Source organism: Falco naumanni, chromosome 16 (assembly GCF_017639655.2).
Source record: "Falco naumanni isolate bFalNau1 chromosome 16, bFalNau1.pat, whole genome shotgun sequence".
Classification (NCBI taxonomy): Eukaryota; Metazoa; Chordata; class Aves; order Falconiformes; family Falconidae; genus Falco; species Falco naumanni.
This window is the reverse complement of record NC_054069.1, coordinates 82,585-102,019: the sequence shown is the minus strand read 5'-3', so window position 1 is coordinate 102,019 and position 19,435 is coordinate 82,585. Positions and strand designations below refer to the sequence as shown.

The following is a 19,435-nucleotide window of genomic DNA, read 5'->3' as shown; positions in this document are numbered from 1 at the left end:
AAAGCCTCTGTACCACCAGCAAGGGGCCCAGTGGGACTCAGACTGGTAAAGAAGGTGGCAGTGTTTCTGGTGAGCACTGTTTGATTTCATCTGCTCCTTATGCTTCTTAGCAGGAACCTAGTGATCCTGACTTGACAGGAACCTGCTGCCCCCAGGATGTTGCCAGCCTCCCCTGCTCTGAGGACTTTTGTGCGCACCCGCACGTGCCCACCCGACACGCCAGCCTCTGGGCATCCCTTCTCCCAAAAGTAAGAGAACGGTGAGCAGCAAAACTGGAGGGAGGGCACGGGGAGCTCATGCTGTGCCTCACATTCCCCACCTCATGGGGGGAGTACAGGCTGAGTGAGCCCTGTCCCACATGGTGTGGCTGCACTGCTGGGGCTGTGGGGTGAGGTGAGAAGTGGGGTGTCACTGTGCCTGGGAGACAGGTTAGGAAGGATGTTTTCACTCAGCTAGAACTGAAGGGTGGAGTACTCAGCATCAGTAACTTCCTTTAAGGGCTAGCAACAAGGGTGCTGCTCTCCATGGCAGGGCACATTTGGGACCCACTCTGTCTGTGAGACAGCTTCAACAGATGCTGCCTCCCCCCACCCCAACTACCCCATAAGGAAAGCAGAAGTACTTTGCAAAGTAAGGTACTGTGAGTCTGTAGGTGACAGTGATGCTGCAGAACCTCTTGGGTCAGAGGGACAGTTTGCAGGATGCCACTATGGGGAACTATAGGCTGGAAACACACCCCAGGCTGTAAGCCTGGACCTCAGATGTGGCGTGGGAATGACAGGGAGCCCCCTCCAAAGCAATAGACGCAAATGATGCCATTGTCAAGCACGTACTACACTGAGGAAGTGACTGCTACTGTACAGACACGACCTATGGGATCCACCTGTTGCTGTAACATGAAATGTAAGAAAGATGATAGAAGCACACGGGAGAAAAATAAATGGGCAGAAATGTACATGAAAAACAACGTCACTTCACAGGCAGGTAAGGAACTGGCTATGGAAGAAAATTGTCACAAAATTCAATGTTAAATATTTGAGGACTGTTTTGGTGGTCGTACATGGAAATTCCTGGCTGAACTCTGGCTTTCTGTCACAGGCACACACTCTTACTGGAGAACTATTCTTGTTTGGTCAGGAACACAAAATTTCTTTAACTTCTATAAGGTATTCTGATAACAGGCAATTATTTAGCTTTACACAAGGACGATAAAATGCACTACTTGTAACAGTTGCTCCGTTCTGTGTAACTATGTGACCAACAAGCACATCCACTGACCTGTTTGACGTTACACTGACTTTCTGAGCTCTGCCTGAGAAAAGCCAGATCACTTCTGGCTTCTGAATCTTCTTACCTCTAATGTTTTCAGTTTGCCTCATTTGCTGTTACCGCAACCAAAGCTTTGCGAAGCACATGCTGCCTACAGATGTTAGTTGTATTTACTAATCTGTTAATTTCTGTTGTCACTTGTTCTTTTAAGGTTAGAGCATGCTATTTCCTGTGTATCTCGTCGTGAAGTGCGATGCTTATCCCTGTGAAGGGTTGAGATGAAACGCAGTTCCCTGCACAGCAGGGCCAGAGCAGCAGCAGCAGGCACCCGAGAACAAATATTGTGCCCAGCATATGCCTGTGACTGTGGGAATCAAGGAGTCGAGGCTTCTCCAGCTGTAACTGCTGCACCCTTTGGCCGACAAGAAGCACAACAAACTGGCACATCAAGAAACAGGTCAGATGCAGCTTTTCCACTGCCCTGGCATTTGAAGGCACAATGCCTGTCTTTTCAGGTTCTTTTTTCTCTTGCCATGCTTGGAACAGAAGCTTTAGAAAGAAAGAGGAACGCATCAGGTGGCAGAGAGGCTGATGACCTCTCTGCCCCAGGGGACTGCAGTTCAGGACACGGCAGCTGCCCCACAGCAGAGCAGCAGGTAGTCTGGGAGTGAACAAAAGAAAAAAATAAATGAAGGACAAGGCTCTGCTGATCTTATTTCCCCTGAGAACTGGGCAGCAATATGTTAAATTGTTACACCAGGCAGGTTGCTGTGCCTGATGGGGATGGCTGTGCTGCACCTGGCAGAGGAGGGAATGGCACTGGCATCTCCTGCTGTGGCCCGCGGGCTCCTGCGGTGTGGGCAGGCTGGGCCAGGACACTGTGTGCAGCACAGGCCCCAGCTGCGCGTTTTGCTGTTGAGGCCCGGGATAAACAATGATCTGAGGATGGCCATAGATGTGAGGAGCTAGGAAAAAACGGCAATGTGAGAGGAAATCAGGTTTCCCTGTCTTTTTGTGCCCAATATGCAAAAAACATTGGAAGAAAGACTTGCCTGCAAAACATTTTGGAATTACCAGCACTTTTAGGCTAGTGTTTAAGATTATGTTCCCTTGTGCCTCGGTTTGTCAAAACCCCTGTAGACGGTAGCTCTCTAAAAAGGAGATCGCCATTTCCAGCCCGCTACCAGGGGCGGTTACAGCTCCTGCGTGCCACGGGTCAGCCTTTCAGTCTTACGTTTGTGTTAGCTGTGTTTTAACGACTACGTAAGGAAGCTGTGCTAACTTGTGCTTGGGAAACGGGACGTTTCTGGTGTCTCTCTGAGGGGGCCCACGGCAAGCGCTGCTGGCGGCTCCTGCCCCTGGCCCCGCAGGTGCCCCGCCGCAGCACGCAGCCAGGCCACACGCTCCGGCAGGCCCCGTCGCTGCCAGAGGCGGCGGCACCGGCTCGGCGGTCGCTCCTTCTGCGCCAACCCGAACGGCAGCGGGACTCGCCGGCGGCGAGCGCTCGCCCGCCCTCCGCCAAGGACAGGGCGGACATGGCCTGCGCCGGCGGCGAGCCCCCTACGGCCGCTCCCCGCAGCCGGACCCTGGGGCGCCGGGCCTGGGCCGGGCCGGGCCGAGCGGAAGCCGCGCCCCCTCCCGCCGTGCGTGTGCGTGCGTGCGTGCGTGTGCGTGCGTGCGTGCGGGGTGGGGCCGGCCTGCCCTGCCGGGAGGGGGAGGGCGCACGGGAGGAAGGAGGAAGCCGCCATCTTGGAGCGTCGAGTCGCCATAACAAGGCACCAAGGGGGAGCGAAAGGATTTTATACCTGGGCGAGGGGGGAGCGCGGCTGGTGGCGGTGAGGACAGGCTGGGGCGCCGAGGCGGGCGTGGGGCGGCGGGAGCGGGGCGGGGGGAGCTGCTGCCGCCTGGCCGAGCCTCGCGGCCTGCGGCGGCCCGCGGGAGCGGCGGGGCCTGGCGGCGCCGAGGGGGCCGCGGGCGGGGCAGGGGCGACCGGGCCGAGCCGGGCCGGGAGCGGCCGGGCCGCGGGGCCGTGGCGCGGGGCGGGGCCGTGGCGGCGCTTGTTGCCGGCCGTGGCGGCGGGCGGGGGCCGCTCCATTGTTCGCGGGCGGGAGGTGCTGGTGTGGCGCAGCTTCGTTTGGCGGGCGGCGCCGGCCCCGCGTCGCTCTCCGCCACGGCGGGGCCGACGCCGCAGTGCGGCCCGGGTCCTCCGGAAACAATGGGCACGGCGGCAGTCGACGCGGCCGGGCGGGCTGCGCTGCCGCTTTGTGCCGCGGCCGCCCCGGCCTGGCCGAGGCGCGGGGGTCAGCTGCCGGAGGAGCACAGGGAAGGGTCCGGCGGCGGCTGCCCCGGGCGCTAGCCCGGCCGCCCGCTTGCGTGGGCTGCGCTAGGAGGGCAGAGCCAGGGTGCGGGGGGTGCTTTTTTTTCCACCGGACCGGCGGTTTGCGAAATGGTGGCGCTTCTCGGCTCGGCACGGGGAGGTTTGCTGGGGCTGTTCGATGGGGCTGTGCCTTTTGCTTTTATCTCTGCCCTTCTGAAGGGTGGTTACGAGCGAGGGAGGTTGAGGGACCGAGGGAACCCCTCGGCGCCGTTATCCGGGTCTTGTAGGTGGACCCCGGTGACTTGTGACTCGTCCGGTTTTTGCAAAGTTAATGGGCAGGAGAAAGCTCTCTTCAAAGGCGCCTTGAAACAGCGCTTCCAGCTGGGAAGATAGCTAGCAGAAAAATCCTGGTTCGGCAAACTTTACAGTTTTGCTGGGAAGCTGAAACTGACATGCTTGGAGACAGCTGGGAAGTCTAGGAAGAGTCTGAATTCCTTTTCCATCCTCTTGAAGGGCTCTTGAACTTACCTTTTAGTCACTGGGGAAACTGCGCTTTTTTTGTGGACGCTGAAATTAGGAAGCAGTAGCCTGCTGGTTTTTCCTTTGCGTTTTCCCAAGGTATGGACACATTGTGATGAGTAATTGTACAGGCAAGCCTACATTCTGTTGCTTCCAAAAGGTTTTGGACTGGAAATTTCTTGGATCCTTAATATCATCATAAGGGGGTTTTCAGTTCTGGTCCATGCTTGCTTTGTGTAAGGTGCAGACTTGGTATTCTCTTTACAGGTTTGTGAACCTTTCCATTAAATACGGTGTCAATATTATTAAGTCACGTGTACCAAATGTTATCTTTTGGGCCAATAGGAGTTGTTACTGACAGCTGGAAGGTAACATCATGTGGAACGCATAAGCAGGAAGCTAGGTATCCAGTGTAAACGTGTATTACTCACTGATTCAGTTTAGACTCAGTCACTTAGTAGCTTCCTGTTTTGTGAAGTCTGTCAGTTCAGCTTGATGATATCGTTTGTTTTGCTATTCCAAATGATATTAAGTCAATGACCAGTTTAAAAACTTGAGTAAGCTGGTTAAACTAAATTCTTGGGTTGGAGGGTAAGCTGGGAGTGGTGGTGTCTGGTTTTTTTTTTCTTCCCTTCCCTTCCCTTCCCTTCAAAGGTAACATAGTTGCTATTTCCCTTTGGAAGTGAAAAGCACAAATAGAGTAACTTTAAGGTCTTGTCAATTCTACCTTGAATGTTCACTTGATATTGCGGTCCAGTTTCCTGTCCCAAACTTGTGCATAACGTTGTTGCTTGGCATTTCAGGGCTGCTTCGCTGTGTTCCAGAAGCGGGAGAATTTCAAGAACTAGCAAAGCAATTGATAGAATTCATGCTTACTTTACAGGGAGGGGGCAGTTAGTATTTTTCAAACGCTTACTCACGGGAAGGCTGCTGCAAGCATAGCCGTTTGGAAAATTATCTTTGGTGACTGAGGGTGGTGGGCACAGCTTTAGAGAAAAGGGAAAAAAAGTTTTGATGTGTGTCTTGGTAATTATCACTGAGAAGACAGAAAAGTGAGTAGTGTTGCATACTGCCTGGGAAGAAGTGATTCTTAAAATACAAAGGTAAATTGATGTGATTTGTGTAGCTAAAATTCAAAACTAATTGTTACTGTCTGCTTCTCTTGCAGATTGAAGCAAGTGAATTCTGATATAACTCAACTTTGTTAGAGGGCTTTTTTTAAAAAAAAGTTGATCCACAGTGCATCAGAGCAAGTTACTACTTTACTTTTGAGTGACTTACAGGTGCTTGCCTGCATTGCAATAAAGGACTCATATATTGAGCAAGACTTATTTATCTCTTCGTTTTGGAGAGTCTAATAAACTGTTATTACAGTTTCTGTACTGACTTTCAAAGTTTTAAAGTCTAAAAAGACATCTTTAAAAATAAAAACATGAGCACGGCCAGAACAGAGAACCCTGTTATAATGGGTCTATCCAGTCAGAATGGGCAGTTGAGAGGCCCTGTAAAACCCAGCGGGGGCCCAGGAGGTGGAGGCACACAAACTCAGCAACAGATGAACCAGCTGAAAAATGCCAACACAATCAATAATGGCACTCAACAGCAAGCACAGAGTATGACCACCGCTATTAAGTAAGTGTTTATATTGGCTGCTACAAAAGTAACGTTTAAAAGCTGTGTGTGAGAAATTGATTTTAGGCTCCCATTTTAAAAAGTTTTCTTCTGTTGTGATACTGGCTGTTGAAGTCTCCTGTGACATGTGTGACAAAACGAAAGCTGTATTTCGGTGTGCAAGCCTCTCTCTGACAGTGATCTTTGCAGTGTGTTTGTTGTGAAAATAGAGTTTGATGATGCTTTCCTTTTCAGAGTGTGTAGCCTCCTGTCAGAGGTAGTCCACTGAGCAGCAGCAGTGGCAGCATCTTGTTTTCTTGGCTTGTTGCGAGTGATATGAGAGGGAGGTTGGGGAGTGGGGAGGAACTGAACTGAAATTTAAGGCAGAGAAGGAAATGCCAGCTAGTCTCAGCCCAGTTGTGTATGCTTTTCAGTTGTTTGTTGCAGTTCTTTGTCATGGTGAGAAACTCCTTGTTTTCTGTCATTGATCTTAAGTAATAGTGCTTGCTTTCCTTGGTGTAATTCTCTGCCTTGAATTCGTCAAAGCGTGAGGTGAGATACTTTGATGGTAGGACAGTATCACAGTGATACCATATTGATTTTGGAGCTGTGCTAATAAAATGTGAGTGTGCTGGTTGAAAATTCTGAAAGATGTGAAAGACTTGGATGGTGCAGCAATGTGTTCCTCCCCCCACTCACCTCACCCATGGTTCCTTCTCTCCCAAACAACATTCACGTTCAGTTTAACTCGGTTGTGAAGGAGATGCCAGCTGTCAGCAGGGAGTGGGTAATGGAATACTCAGGTTCTTAAAGTTTGCCCAACTCATTTCTACCCTCCCCCCCTTTCTTTTAATGAGCTACTGTTGTGAAACTGATGAGTTAAACCTGTGAAAATTCACTCATGACTTCCTGGGATTGGGGAAGAGAAAGGACTTTGTCTGTACAGTGGATTTTGAGGGAGCATGGGTGACTTGAGTCTCGCTGAGAGCAAAAGACAACGTTTGATCAACAAGTGTAACATGCTGAATTTTCTCCCCAAAAGTGTGTTTTATTTTCTCACATTACTCACGGATTAAGAATGGGTGTTCCCTGGGCAATAGAAATTTTTTCTTTTTAAGTGATGAAATATTCTCATCTGTTTTTGTTATAGCTAGTTTCTGTCGTATGACTAAGTCAGTCCTCAGTTTTAAATCTGTATTCTACCAGATTGAGTCAGTGGCCTAAAAATGGGACTTGAATCATGACTGGATAAAAATTTCTCCAATTCCATGTGTGCTTGACAGACTGCTGATTTTCTCTGTTTACAATTCCCTGCCTGTTGCATCCTGCTGAGCTCAGATACAACTTGAGCTCGTATGTGTAGGTGTTTTTAGCTTTCAGGAAGTGAAAATATTATGTGTTCATCACTGTATCTAAGAAAATGCAAAATGAAATTATTAAACCAGAATTTTTAAAAAAATTATTTTAATTTCATTTTTGGTGTAGACCTGGTGATGACTGGAAGAAGACTTTAAAACTCCCTCCAAAGGATTTGAGAATCAAAACTTCGGTAAGGATGGTTGGATTGTAGGAATAAATGTTAAATAAAAGATGTGGGAGAAGCTGCAGTGGCAAAATATTTGTCCTAAGCAAACAAAAGCAGTTCAGCTCCTGCTGTTTTAAGTGAAGAATTAATTTGTTCTGCAACTGTTTGGGAGAGAGGCTTCTCTTGGGAAGCTCAAAACCTGGGTTTACTGTGGATTTCTTACTGTATTAGCGTTACAGCATGGGACTGATTGTCAATGTCTTTTGCAAGGGTAGATCAAAAGATGTCAGTGTGTGTTTACAGTACTGTGTTTGGTTATGAGAAAGCTAATGTTTCCTTCTCCACTACATGGTATTGCCCAGATGAGTGGGAGCTCCTGTATAGTATTGGAATGCACTTTGTGGCCTTCCTGCATAGGCAGTCTCTCATTGAGTCAGACCAGTCTACAGCTGTGGGATGTATGACCTAATCTTATGCATGTGCTTTTTTTGATTATTCAGGACGTGACCTCCACAAAAGGAAACGAGTTTGAAGATTACTGTTTGAAACGGGAGTTGCTGATGGGAATTTTTGAAATGGGCTGGGAAAAACCATCTCCTATTCAGGTTGTTTACAAACAGACTACTTGCAGAAACATTTGATTTTTATAAATGTATTAAAATTCTTATGCTTAAATGTTGGATACTTGTATCATGGTTTAGGAAAACTGGGATTGTGAACAGTAGAACTTGGCCCTTCGGGAAAGGTGAGAATTTCTAACACTTGACTAAATCACTGAGTCTTACAGTGGGTGACTTAAGAGATATGACTGATTGATTGACGTTTTGGAGAAGTTAACTTGGCTGGATTTTCCTTTTCACTTTGGGGCCATTAGTACATTAATCCTCTGGTCAGTAACATCCTTCACATAAGCAATCCCAGTGAGAACAGGGCTGTTCCGGAAATGTTTTGGAAAACTTGAGTTATCGTAGGCTACGTACCTTTAGTTGTTACAAAGATAACTGTGGTTTTATCCCAATCTTAGCTTTTTTCTTCTTGTAAGCACCTGGAAGGAGCGTGATGAGGAGATTATGGGAGAGAGATTAATAAGTTAGCAAATTTACTTCTCTGTCACTCCATCTTGCTTTTACTTGGAAGGCTTGTTCTGTTAAAAGCTGTTGATGTGTAAACTTCAGGCAAGTGGGGAGGTTGAACTCCCTTTTAATGGCTCTTTGAAGGATTATCATTGACACAGCTCTGCCACTTTATCTCCTTAAGACATGAAAAAGCTATGGCTTTTAGGTAATTTGTCTGCTTTAAAACCAATTCTAACCACGTCGCCTTTCCAAAACGCTGAGGGTTTTTTAGATGCTGCTGTAAAAGACAGTAAAGTGAAAAATACTTGGGGCTTGCGTTTGAATGGCTGAAGTTTCAAAAGAAAAGCCTGCTGGTATTATGAGAAGTATATCACAGGAGTGTGCAGGTTTGAACTACGTGGGCTGAGGTGGTTCTGATGTCAAGGTGTAGGTGGGTATCTTTTTTCCACAGGAGTTTGCCAGTGACAGTCTCTTCACTTGGTTTTTTTTCCTAATTTTTTGCTTTTTTCCTAAATGTGTCAGTATGGGTTTATCAATCCTGTTCTCTTATAACCAGTCCAGATAAGGACTTCGAAGTGGGATGTGGAGGGTGGAGCTATTGCTTTGCTGGGGAACTCTTTACTAATAGGCTTAACTCCTTCCTTTTGTGAGTCTGTGATGCTTGCTGTTGCAGGATACTCTGTTTGTGAAGCAATTGGATTTCACATGGTACTGTTAGCAAGGAGAGTTAAATTTTGCCAGCCCTTCAGCGAGCATGGCTTATGATTGCTCATGTGCTGTCTGTCATTGCATTTCAGGAGGAGAGCATCCCCATTGCTTTATCTGGTAGGGATATCTTGGCTAGAGCGAAAAATGGAACAGGCAAGAGTGGAGCCTACCTCATTCCTTTACTTGAACGGCTAGACTTAAAGAAGGACAATATACAAGGTCAGTTGAGATGGGTCTCACTTAGCTGCAGCCAGGTAATGGTGTCAGTTGCCACACAGTGGATGTTAATCTAAAACTGGTTTGTGAAATTGAGCAGCATAGGTTATCTGTTTGTACTTTCATTGAAGTTTAATGGGGAGTGGTGGAGGGGAGGTGAAATTTTAAAAGTCCCACAGTTGCTTTCAAAATCTTGAAATGAAAGGTGTCTTCTGGATTTTACCATCTTGCCCTGGAAAGCAGGTTGGGAGTAATAAGCAAGTATGCTGGCTGGGGGACTCATGCAGAGGGAATATCAAGGGGCAGAGAACACTTGCATGGAATTGGCCTTGTTGTAATCAGTTTCTTGATCTTGATCGGGATATCCAGGATGGAGCTCCAAAACCATAGGAATGTAGCTTTCATAAAGTCTCTGTCTTCTCTAAGGATTAGTACATAAGATAGTGTGTTCCTAGTAACTCACACTGATGCTTTTAACTTTCAGCAATGGTGATTGTTCCCACCCGTGAACTAGCCCTGCAGGTCAGTCAAATCTGTATCCAAGTCAGCAAACACATGGGAGGTGCCAAAGTGATGGCAACAACGGGAGGAACCAATTTGCGAGATGACATAATGCGGCTTGATGATACAGGTTGGAGCACTTTTGCTGTGCCACAGTTGCTCTTTGTTTGTGGCTTTTACAGTGTGGCAGTGGAATTTCTGCTTGTTGTTGTTTGCCTGTTACAGAACATAGACTACAATATGTCTTGTTCACTGTTCGTATGCTGTCATTATTCGCTCAAACTGTTCGTACGAAATGTGGCCATGAATGCTGGAAATGTTGTTTTAGTCACCCTAACCTTTTTTTTTTTTGCTTTTCTAACCTTACAGTGCATGTGGTGATAGCTACCCCTGGGAGAATTCTCGATCTCATCAAGAAAGGAGTAGCAAAAGTTGAGCATGTCCAGATGATAGTATTGGATGAGGCAAGTTGCTCATGTTAAATGTTTTGGGATTTTAACACCAAGCTAAAGCAATGATGTGTCTCAGCGAGTCTCCTTGTTATGCACAGCAGCAAATCAGCTTTGCTTAAGAGACATTCTAAGGTTATAGCACATCCATTTCTCAGTATTTTTGAGAGGGTGTTTTGGCAGAAGAATTTTTCTGCATGTGAAACTTTTAAGAAAACAGCCTAGGAAGATTTGCTCTTGTCACCTTTGCTGTTCCTGTAGGATAGACTAATGGTCTATTCTGAAATGAAGGAATGCATTTTGTTTGGTTTTAATTTAAGGAGTGAGCTGTGCTTACCATGTAATTGTATACAGAAGTGATTTATGAACATCCAGTAGCATACAGGCTTCTGAGTGACAGGTTGAGAAAAAAGTGTGAAAGCTCTTGATGACTCTGATAGGAACCCTGTTAGCTGTTCAGATTCCATATGTTTTGCCTGAATTTGATTCTGTTTAAATCAAAGTGAAAACCATGAGAGTGTAAACATCCTTTTATTGATGAATCCTGTCTCCAGCAGCTAAATCACACATCTTCTGGAGCACATGATGTGTGCTCCAAAGGGGACAGTCCCATGATAAGGGCAGGGAGAATGCTCCTGGTGGTTTGGTTTGAGTTTTTTTCCCCAATATGGTACTACCAGAAGACTGAAATCTTGCCCCATTAATTTAACTTACTCTTTGCTACCTCTGTTGTTACAGGCAGATAAGTTGCTGTCTCAAGATTTTGTTCAAATAATGGAAGACATTATTCTGACGCTACCTAAAAACAGACAGATTTTGCTCTACTCAGCCACTTTCCCTTTGAGTGTACAGAAGTTCATGGTGAGTGCAGATGTATTCATGTGCATTTGATGGTGATGACATCGCACAGGAAGTGTGTGGATGAGTGGTGTATGGCTGTTTGTGCTTATTTTTGTTAATGCATCCAAACTTCACTCATTTAATCTAAATCAGCCTAAATCTAGGACAGAGGTTTGAAAATAGTTTTTTGACCTGCAGTCGCATTCATGGGAAAGCTAGGTATGCACAGTTCTTACCTATAGGGTACTGTGGACTGTTTGCCACTTCGTATGTTAATTACATGTCATTTGTGCTGATTTGCTTCCAGAGGGTGCTCCTGTTTGGCTTGCTCTGTCACCTTGGATTTATAAGTGATCCTCTGTGAAATTTTACCCATTCTCTCTGTTTTGTGTGTAATGTGAAGTGAGTGGCTAGGTGGTGCATTCTGGCTATGGAGGAAGTTAAGTGTGCCGGAGGCTGGGAAGTACTTAACATTGTTTTGCATGTAGATCTGCCCACTTAATTTTTATTTTTCAGAATTCCCATTTGCAGAAGCCCTATGAGATTAATCTGATGGAAGAGCTGACCTTGAAGGGAGTTACCCAGTACTATGCCTATGTAACTGAACGTCAGAAAGTACACTGCCTCAATACGCTGTTTTCCAGGGTAAGTAGTAGGGCTGGGTCAAGAGCATACAGAAGCTTTTTCCTTTCAGAACCAAGAATGAGACTGAGGGTGGCAAAGATGGCTTAACAATAATTTTTCCTTGTCAAAATGTGCTATTTAGATGAAGCTAAAAATGCGTGCTTTCTGTCTTGCACCTTTGCGTTACAGAACTTTTTTTAATTTTTCCCCCTCTGGCATAAAAATACGTGATGTGGAAGTTGCCAGCAGCATAACTGCTTTGCTTTCATTCTGGAAGGGATTTAGACTTATGTCTTGGATCATTTGTTAGTAAAATGCTGCATTTACAGAGCATGCTACTTATGTGTTCAGCTCCAGATTAACCAGTCGATCATTTTCTGCAACTCCTCTCAACGGGTTGAATTGCTAGCCAAAAAGATCTCCCAGCTGGGCTATTCCTGCTTCTATATCCATGCTAAAATGAGGCAGGTGAGTATGAAGTCTACAGTGGATTGTTCACACCACCCCAAGCTTTATTGTGTAGCTGAATTAAGTCTTGTGCTTACTTTAAATTTGCATGTTCTTTGAAAACTGAATCGCTTTGCTATCCGTGGTTTTAGACACACACCACACGCACCCTCCCTGGCCCTGACCTCTTTCCAGACTATTCAGTGTGGCTTATCAGTTGGTACTTCGCAGTACTTCAGGCCAGGTTAATTAGTCCAGTATGAGCACAGACTGTGGCCAAAAGACACAATTCTTACTGCTGCTGCCTTGCTTTTGCCAGCATGGGGAGCCATGGTAGACTACAGAGTGTAACTGACACAGATGAAAATGAGCCTGATTTAAAGCAAATGACAAAGCCGAATACTCAGCTGAGTGCCCTGTGTGGCTTTGCAAAGAGTAAAGTTTGCACTGTGCAGGGGAATCTGAGAAGTCTGTGAGGAGGCTTTGCTCAAACCTCTTGGTGAAAGCCCCAGCTGCGGTGTGGTGACTGAGCGCGTATGGCCTTGGTGTAGATGATGACAAATGCCAGTGCAGCTTTGCTGGTGCAGTGGTTTCTGTTAATTGTACGTTAGTTAGCTCACATGTCCTCAAGCTTCATACTTGTAGTTTCCTTGTTTTCAGCAAGTGTACGAAAAGATGTCAGAAGGTTGAAGTGATGCATGTAAAACAGTACTACTTTGAAATCTTTTTTTCATTTTATACTTAAGCTAGAATAAATTCAAATGAAAGCTTTAGAGGAAATGTAGCTTGCTGTTCATGGAACTGACAGGTAATGCCAGTGTTTGATCAGTCAGTAGATGATCTTTGTGAATAAACACAACATGTTGTGTGCAGAAATTTTCAACTTGCTGATTCCTGCTGTTAATTTTACTCCTTAACAGTGATATTTACTTAATCTTTGTGTGGCCCAAAGTGACTTGTTTGTTAGAGGAGAGTCTTCACAGACAGTTGACTCGTCCACCCCTAATTCTGAATTGGTAGTGAAAGCTTCATTTTCCGGTATGAAGTATTTACTGCCAATTTCATTGGTCAAGGGAGTGAATAAAACATGCTTGGATTTTGTCAGGGGGCTGGGGGAAGATGATAGTCAAAATACCAGTTTAAATTCCTTGCTGTGCATTTCTTGTAATTGTAACTTAAGATACCCCTGAGATGGCTTTGGGGCAGCTGTAGGAGGCTTTAAAACACAGTCAGGTGACCAAAGGCCCCTCTGGTAAGTTCTTCGGAATATGTGGGAATGAAGTGCTAAAAATGTACTGGCACCTTTATTTGACTCAGCTGTCATCTAGTGAGGAGGGGGAGGAATTCGTGTGATTGAAGTTTGGTGTTTGTAAATTGAATGTTCCTGAAAGTCACAGCTGTTTTTCTCTTTGTTTCGTTTGTTTTTATAATATATATAAAATGTATGTATTTCCAGGAGCATCGCAATCGTGTGTTCCACGATTTCCGAAATGGCTTATGCCGCAATCTTGTTTGCACTGGTAAGATTTCGTAAACATTTTCGTGTTTCTAAAGGTTGTGATAGAAAGCAGATTAGCCATTAGCCGAGGTATAATAGAGAACTTGATTTGTAGTAAAACAAACTAGTATGTTTTCACAAGATGTCTTTTTCAAGCCTGCATGTAGCAGGGTGCAGCACTCCTTTAGACATGTAGATTTTTGTCTTTCATGACAAACTGTCAAGGTGCAACTTGCTGACAGATGACTTAAATAGTGCAGAAAATACTATCACAGTAATGTTCTCTGTAGACTTTGATGTGTGAGTGCTCTCTGCATTGTGGGGCCATAAACTTCACGAAATATTCATAGAACTGTGGCTAGAATCACCTGAGTAAGTTTTGTGGATTCTTCAAATGTTTATAGCTCACCTTTTCTAAATATTTTTGTAGTTTTGATTGGCCTCTGTGTGATCAGAGTTCTCCATTGTATGGCTGCTGCAGCAGTGCCTGCTGATCACTACGTGTGTCTGGATTGTCTTAACAAAAAACACTAGAAGCGGAATAAAAATATTTGAGCTAGTGGGATGTAGTTCCGATGCTGAGTCTTTTGTGACATTGGTAATGCACAGTCACGTGTGAGGAGATGCTTGTATAAGATGACCTGCTGAGAAATAGTCTAACATGGAAAAAAATAGCTTTGTGCTCATTACTTTTTCAGCATAGATTTGCAGATCTGGTGTTTTGGTCATTCTCCTGATGTTATTATTGTTTATAATGGATAAAGAGCAAGAAAAAGCTGTAACAGAATTGTATGTAAACTGTCTTTGATACAAGGAAAGCTTGTATCTGGAAGGTAGTGCAAGCCAATGTTAATCACTGTTAATCTTCCCACCCTAAATACTGTCAGCATTTGATCTGCTTGAAATTAACTTTGTGACGTGGATTGTCTTTCAGATCTGTTTACCCGAGGTATTGATATTCAGGCTGTGAATGTGGTGATAAACTTTGATTTCCCAAAGCTGGCAGAGACTTACCTCCATCGTATTGGCAGATCAGGTGAGAGGAAAAACATCTTTTAGGTACAGCTTTGCTGATGACTGTGATGTTTCTTAGGCTCGAATTGGCTTCTGTTTTTTTATTACTGTATCTGAGAATTAACTTTAGTTAGCTGTGATTTTTTTTTTTTCTTTTCCCCTGACCAGTTCATTCTTGGTATCATCTCTCAACAAATATCTAAATAAAGGGCTGGTCTTTTGAAACTGGCCTGAACAGCCCAATATGGGGAGGGGGGAAAAAAAAAAAAAGCGTATCGTGCCTTAATCTCAGGAGACTTCCTGGTGTTCCTGTTTGCAGTTTGGGAAAATTCTATACTGAACGCTTAGCTTCTGTGGTGTGTTAAGCCTAGTTTTCTTCTGCCTGTGCCAGGGTATATTTCTAATGTCAGGACATCAGCAAAATATATCCTTAAGAAAGGCAGTAAACAAAGGAACTCTGTATACTTGAGCTTTGTAGTTCAGGCTTGTTCAAGAATTCTGTTCCTGAAGAAGGGTTGGACATACATAATGCAGTAGTGGAAGACTTTTAGCTGGTAATTAATAAGGAGATATGGTCAAAGCATTTTGAACCTCCTGGGTTTTCTTATTCCTACAGCAGTACAAAACTCCTTACCAAAAACTGATGTGAAAGTTGTAGAGACCTGTGTTGGGGCCTGGGTTTTTTTTTATCATTGGTGATAACGACATTAGTAGTTCTACAGTCTGCAGACTTTTTCAGTCAGCCTTCTATTACTCAGTTCGGTCTTTTTTTTTTTCTTTTTTCTTTTTTTTTTTCCCCCTCCTTTCTTGTCAAGGTCGCTTTGGTCATCTTGGCCTGGCCATCAACTTGATCACCTATGATGATCGATTCAACCTGAAAAGTATTGAGGAGCAGTTGGGAACTGAAATTAAACCCATACCAAGCAACATTGACAAGAGCCTGTATGTGGCAGAATACCACAGTGAACCTGTAGAAGATGAGAAACAGTAAACATGTGCGTATGTAAATGCCTTCCTGAATAGAGAAGTTGTGTTGGATGAAAGAAGTGCTGATGTGTGAATGTAACCACAGGGGGAGAGGGAAACTGCTGTGCTGAAGAGGCTCTGGATGTGAAAACAGGGGGTTGAAATAGACCATCTGTGCAAGGAATTCTGTGGATGTGCTGAAGCTGGGAGGGGGGGAATGAGTAATTTTTAGTTGTTCTAATTGAAACGCTGACCATACACTCAGGAGACCAAAAATCGGGGAAAGAGGGGAGTGGGGAATGGTGTTTGGAGAAGCCAGGATGGGCTGCTAGGAATCTAAGGAATTCTTTCTGTACTTTGTAACTAAAAGGAGAAATCGATGAGGGGCAGGGAGGAAGGTAGTCCTCAAAAAGATTAGAGAAAATGGATAGCTTTGAGAACAGTGCACTAACAGGAGAGCCTGAACACCTCACCAGTTAGAACAGATTCAAGCTGAAGGTGCTGCATCTTTTGCATCCTTTGGGTCATAGAACTCCTGCAAGTAAACAAATTGGGTAGAGAAGCTGTAATTCATCTTTGCTGCCACTCGAGGTCGTCTACATAGCCTTTGAAGAAAATGAGGTGTGCTGTCAGAGATTCTGAAGTATGCCCTTTCTGATCTTTGTCTGAGGAGAAACTGCTAAGTTGAGCCCCGTAAGAAGAAAACTCACCCTGGATTGCAGTCAAGCAGAATAGCTACAGGACAGTGTTTGATCGGGTTTTAGTTAAGATGCAGTACGGTGCAAGATCTGACACTGTACAGTTTGGATTGAAAAATCATTCTTTTGTGTAATCTTCCTGGAGATGGTGAATTAGAAGTAGAATCCCAGTGAAGTTGCTGAAATTCTTCTCGGGTGACACAAAAAAAAAAAAAAAAAAAAAAAGCGGCCATAGAAGCAGACTGCTAGATAAGTCCTGAAGGACAGCAAAGGAGTAGACAGTTGTGCTCCATGAGTGTAACAGGGTGTTAGCAAGCACCTTTGTGTGCGAGGCTGTGGTTGAGGTTGAGCTGTTCCAAGTGCCCTTTGCTTTTCCAGAGCTGCTGTGTAGTCAGTGTGATTCATTACTTTTGTTCTGGTTTTGCATAGAATTGGTGGTAACTGTTTGTGTTGTGGTTGTTTTTTTGGTTTGTGGTTTTTTTTTTTTTTAGGCTTTTGATTACACATGCCAGACGGTGAAGCCCTTTGATCCGGATCTGTGACACATCGTTTCTTTGGGGATACCCTTCTCTTTGTGGGTTTTTCTTCGTCTTTTCATTTTGGAACTATGAAGACTAAAGAGCTTGGCCTTTTTTTCTTTTTAAATTTGGCAGCAAGGAAGAAAGAAGATAAAAGGAATGTCTTTTTGTTTTTCCACTTGTTTGCACTGTGTGCTGGTTGAACATTAGTTGCACTAACTGCTGGTTTTAAATTTTTCTTTTCTTTGGGTGGGAGGGGCAGCAAGGGAAGAAGAGAAACCCTGAAAAGAGAAGAATCTTGATGAACGCAAGCTTGTCTGCTATTTCAAATTCTTCAACCATCGACTGAGTGCATTTCAACTTCTCCCTGGTTACTCATCTGTTTTTAAGCTAAAGAGCTTGTTACTTATTCGTGCAAAGTGCCTTATGCTATGAGACCATTCAGAATATCACCTTTCCGACACAGCCCAAGGATTCAACAGACGTTTTTGGTTTCAGGTCAAAGTTCCCCTCTCTTCCCCCTCTCCTCCTCCCCAAGTACTCAAGCCCAGGGCTGGGAGGTGAAACCTATTGGTAATACTACTTTTTTCTTCAACTTTTTTGTTTTGTTTTCTTAATTGGAGGAGTTGATATGCATCTGCAGTTCACCCACACTGTAAATACCTGTATTTAAAATGAAACCAACTTAAAATCTGGGCTGATTAGGTGCAGCATCATAGCTCCAGAAGGAAAGAGTAGCCTGTCATCCTTTGCAGGAGCCATAAGAAAAGCCCTATGCTCTAGCAGAACACTAAAGACTGGTTTCCATAAAAAGTCTCCATTAGTAGTTACAGCACTTGATATGTAGACTTGTTTCAGAGCCATGGCCCTCTTTCTTCTGGTGCAGTGTGTCCCATAGAAATTCAGATGTGTATATTGTACAAACTTTGTAAATATGATTTTTTTTTTCTGTTTAGGTTCATGTGTAACTTTTTCTTTTGTGATGAAGGTTGCTGGGGTTAAAGGGATTAGACTGATTATGGGAGCAGCTAAAGATGAGAGGGGCTCAGTTTTCTGCAACACTAAACAATGCAAAGTGCTCTGATGTCTGTGAAGAGCAGGCCTCTACAAGTGTCCCTTGTCAGGGTGGGTATGCTGTGGTGCTAGCAACACTGTCCTGTGCCGCTTGTATGGAAGAGGTCATTTGTGGGGCTGCAGGGCCTTCAAATCTGTAGCTGAATTTGAGACACTCTTTGATTTCCCCCTTAGAAACTTCAGGAACTTGACAAGCTGTGAAGGGGGCTGTGACCTGTGTTCCACCATGGCATGAGGGAAATCCAGCAGGTGCCAGTGTTGCTGAGCTGTTGTATGCCTCAGGCATGGATTTGGGTTTAAGAGAAACCATAGAAAACCAATTTACATGCATAAACTTACAGTTCTGGACCTTTGTGGGACTGATTTACTTCCTGCAGCATCGTGCATTTTCTGCCCAGAGCGGCCTCTATGCTGACTTGCAAGCGGGTGAGGGCAAACCCCTGGTAATGTCCGAAGCTGCAGAAAGCTGCTTGCTGTCTCCTGTTTTGGCACGACTCGCTGTCTGTCATTTTGCATTGTATATTGCTGAAAAGTGCTTTCCGGTCAAGTAGTGTTGCTTTAAATTGTGCCCCTCCCAACATGCTTGAAGTTTGGCCTGATCTACAGGCAAAAGGAGTGAGACAAATCAAAAACTGTACTCTTTTTTTTTTAAAAAAAAAAATTCCCTTTTAGCCTGTTCACCAACACTGTCAGGAGGCACTTGAATGAATGTGGTCCCTTTTGCTTGGTCCTTTCTTGCGTATACAGATGCTGCATTCACACCACGCTTGCTTACCTTTGACGCAGGAATGAATTGTCTTAACTTCTCCCCATTTTGACCCTTTTTCTTTCTTGAAATTTGAGTCCAATTGTTAGGAACTACAAGGTGGACTTATCCATCCCATTTCCTTGAGGATCAGAAACATAAGACAGGTGCCTCCTAACAACTTTACAAGATGGAAAGGTTTTTGCGTTTGGGATTTTTTTTTTTTTTTGTCAGCAGTGACTCCGTAATTGTAGCAAATGCTGCACTAGAGTACAAACTCAAGAGCTTGGTCACAGACACTCTGTGAGCCACACAGCTTACATCTGACTGGCAGGTACTAAATGTAAACAATCCTGGGGTGCTTTTTGGGGGTGGGGGGGTGGGACTTTGCAGGTGGTAACTTTGACCAAAAGTAAAATCTTGCTCTTGTACTGCAGCCAGCTTATGATTTTCCAGAGAGACAGAAGAGGGATCATTTTAGTGCAACAGACATGAAAAATGTAAATAAAAGTTTTGTATCTTACCAGGGCATGCACATGTAATAAGAACAGGATAGCGATGTTGAGTCAGATGTGTATGCTCTGCTTGGATTTGTGGTAGGTTAGCCTGGTGCCATGCGTTGATGGTCCCTCTTAAAGCACAGAACTTTTGAAAGTATTACTTTGAACTTGGCCTCTACTTGAGGAGTGGCACTTACCTAAACTATCAGGGGGCACCAGTTTTAGGTGGCTTCTTATCAAGAAGGAAGCGGCTTATTTTTGGTGCTAGTAGGCTATCTATAACAGATATGATCTTGCAAATGGAAAGATGCTCCAAAGGA

At 44.7% G+C, this 19,435-nt stretch overlaps 1 protein-coding gene across 2 annotated transcripts; it reads left to right on the top strand.

Annotated features, from left to right (window-relative positions):
• Positions 1-2,971: 2,971 nt before the first annotated feature.
• DDX6 (DEAD-box helicase 6) lies at positions 2,972-18,865 on the top strand. Of its 2 annotated transcripts, none has more exons than XM_040615988.1 (14): positions 2,972-3,104; positions 5,274-5,737; positions 7,202-7,265; positions 7,742-7,846; positions 9,115-9,244; positions 9,726-9,872; positions 10,112-10,206; positions 10,930-11,052; positions 11,548-11,676; positions 12,007-12,123; positions 13,559-13,622; positions 14,535-14,636; positions 15,430-15,609; positions 16,770-18,865. In XM_040615988.1, the coding sequence occupies exons 2-13, from the start codon at positions 5,538-5,540 to the stop codon at positions 15,603-15,605; spliced, it is 1,452 nt and encodes a 483-aa protein (XP_040471922.1). In that variant the 5' UTR covers positions 2,972-3,104; positions 5,274-5,537; the 3' UTR covers positions 15,606-15,609; positions 16,770-18,865. The 2 variants fall into 2 exon arrangements, with proteins under 2 accessions (XP_040471922.1, XP_040471923.1); XM_040615989.1 differs by lacking the exon at positions 2,972-3,104 and adding an exon at positions 4,122-4,204.
• Positions 18,866-19,435: the final 570 nt, after the last annotated feature.

What these genes read in the sequence shown, in the direction of transcription:
- DDX6 (XM_040615988.1), top strand. Translation starts at nt 5,538, where the DNA reads ATGAGCACGGCCAGAACAGAGAACCCTGTTATAATGGGTCTATCCAGT. An exon ending in AGTATGACCACCGCTATTAA is followed by an intron (nt 5,738 to 7,201) that starts GTAAGTGTTTAT and finishes TTTTTGGTGTAG; the next exon opens with ACCTGGTGATGACTGGAAGA. An exon ending in AAAGAAGGACAATATACAAG is followed by an intron (nt 9,245 to 9,725) that starts GTCAGTTGAGAT and finishes TTTAACTTTCAG; the next exon opens with CAATGGTGATTGTTCCCACC.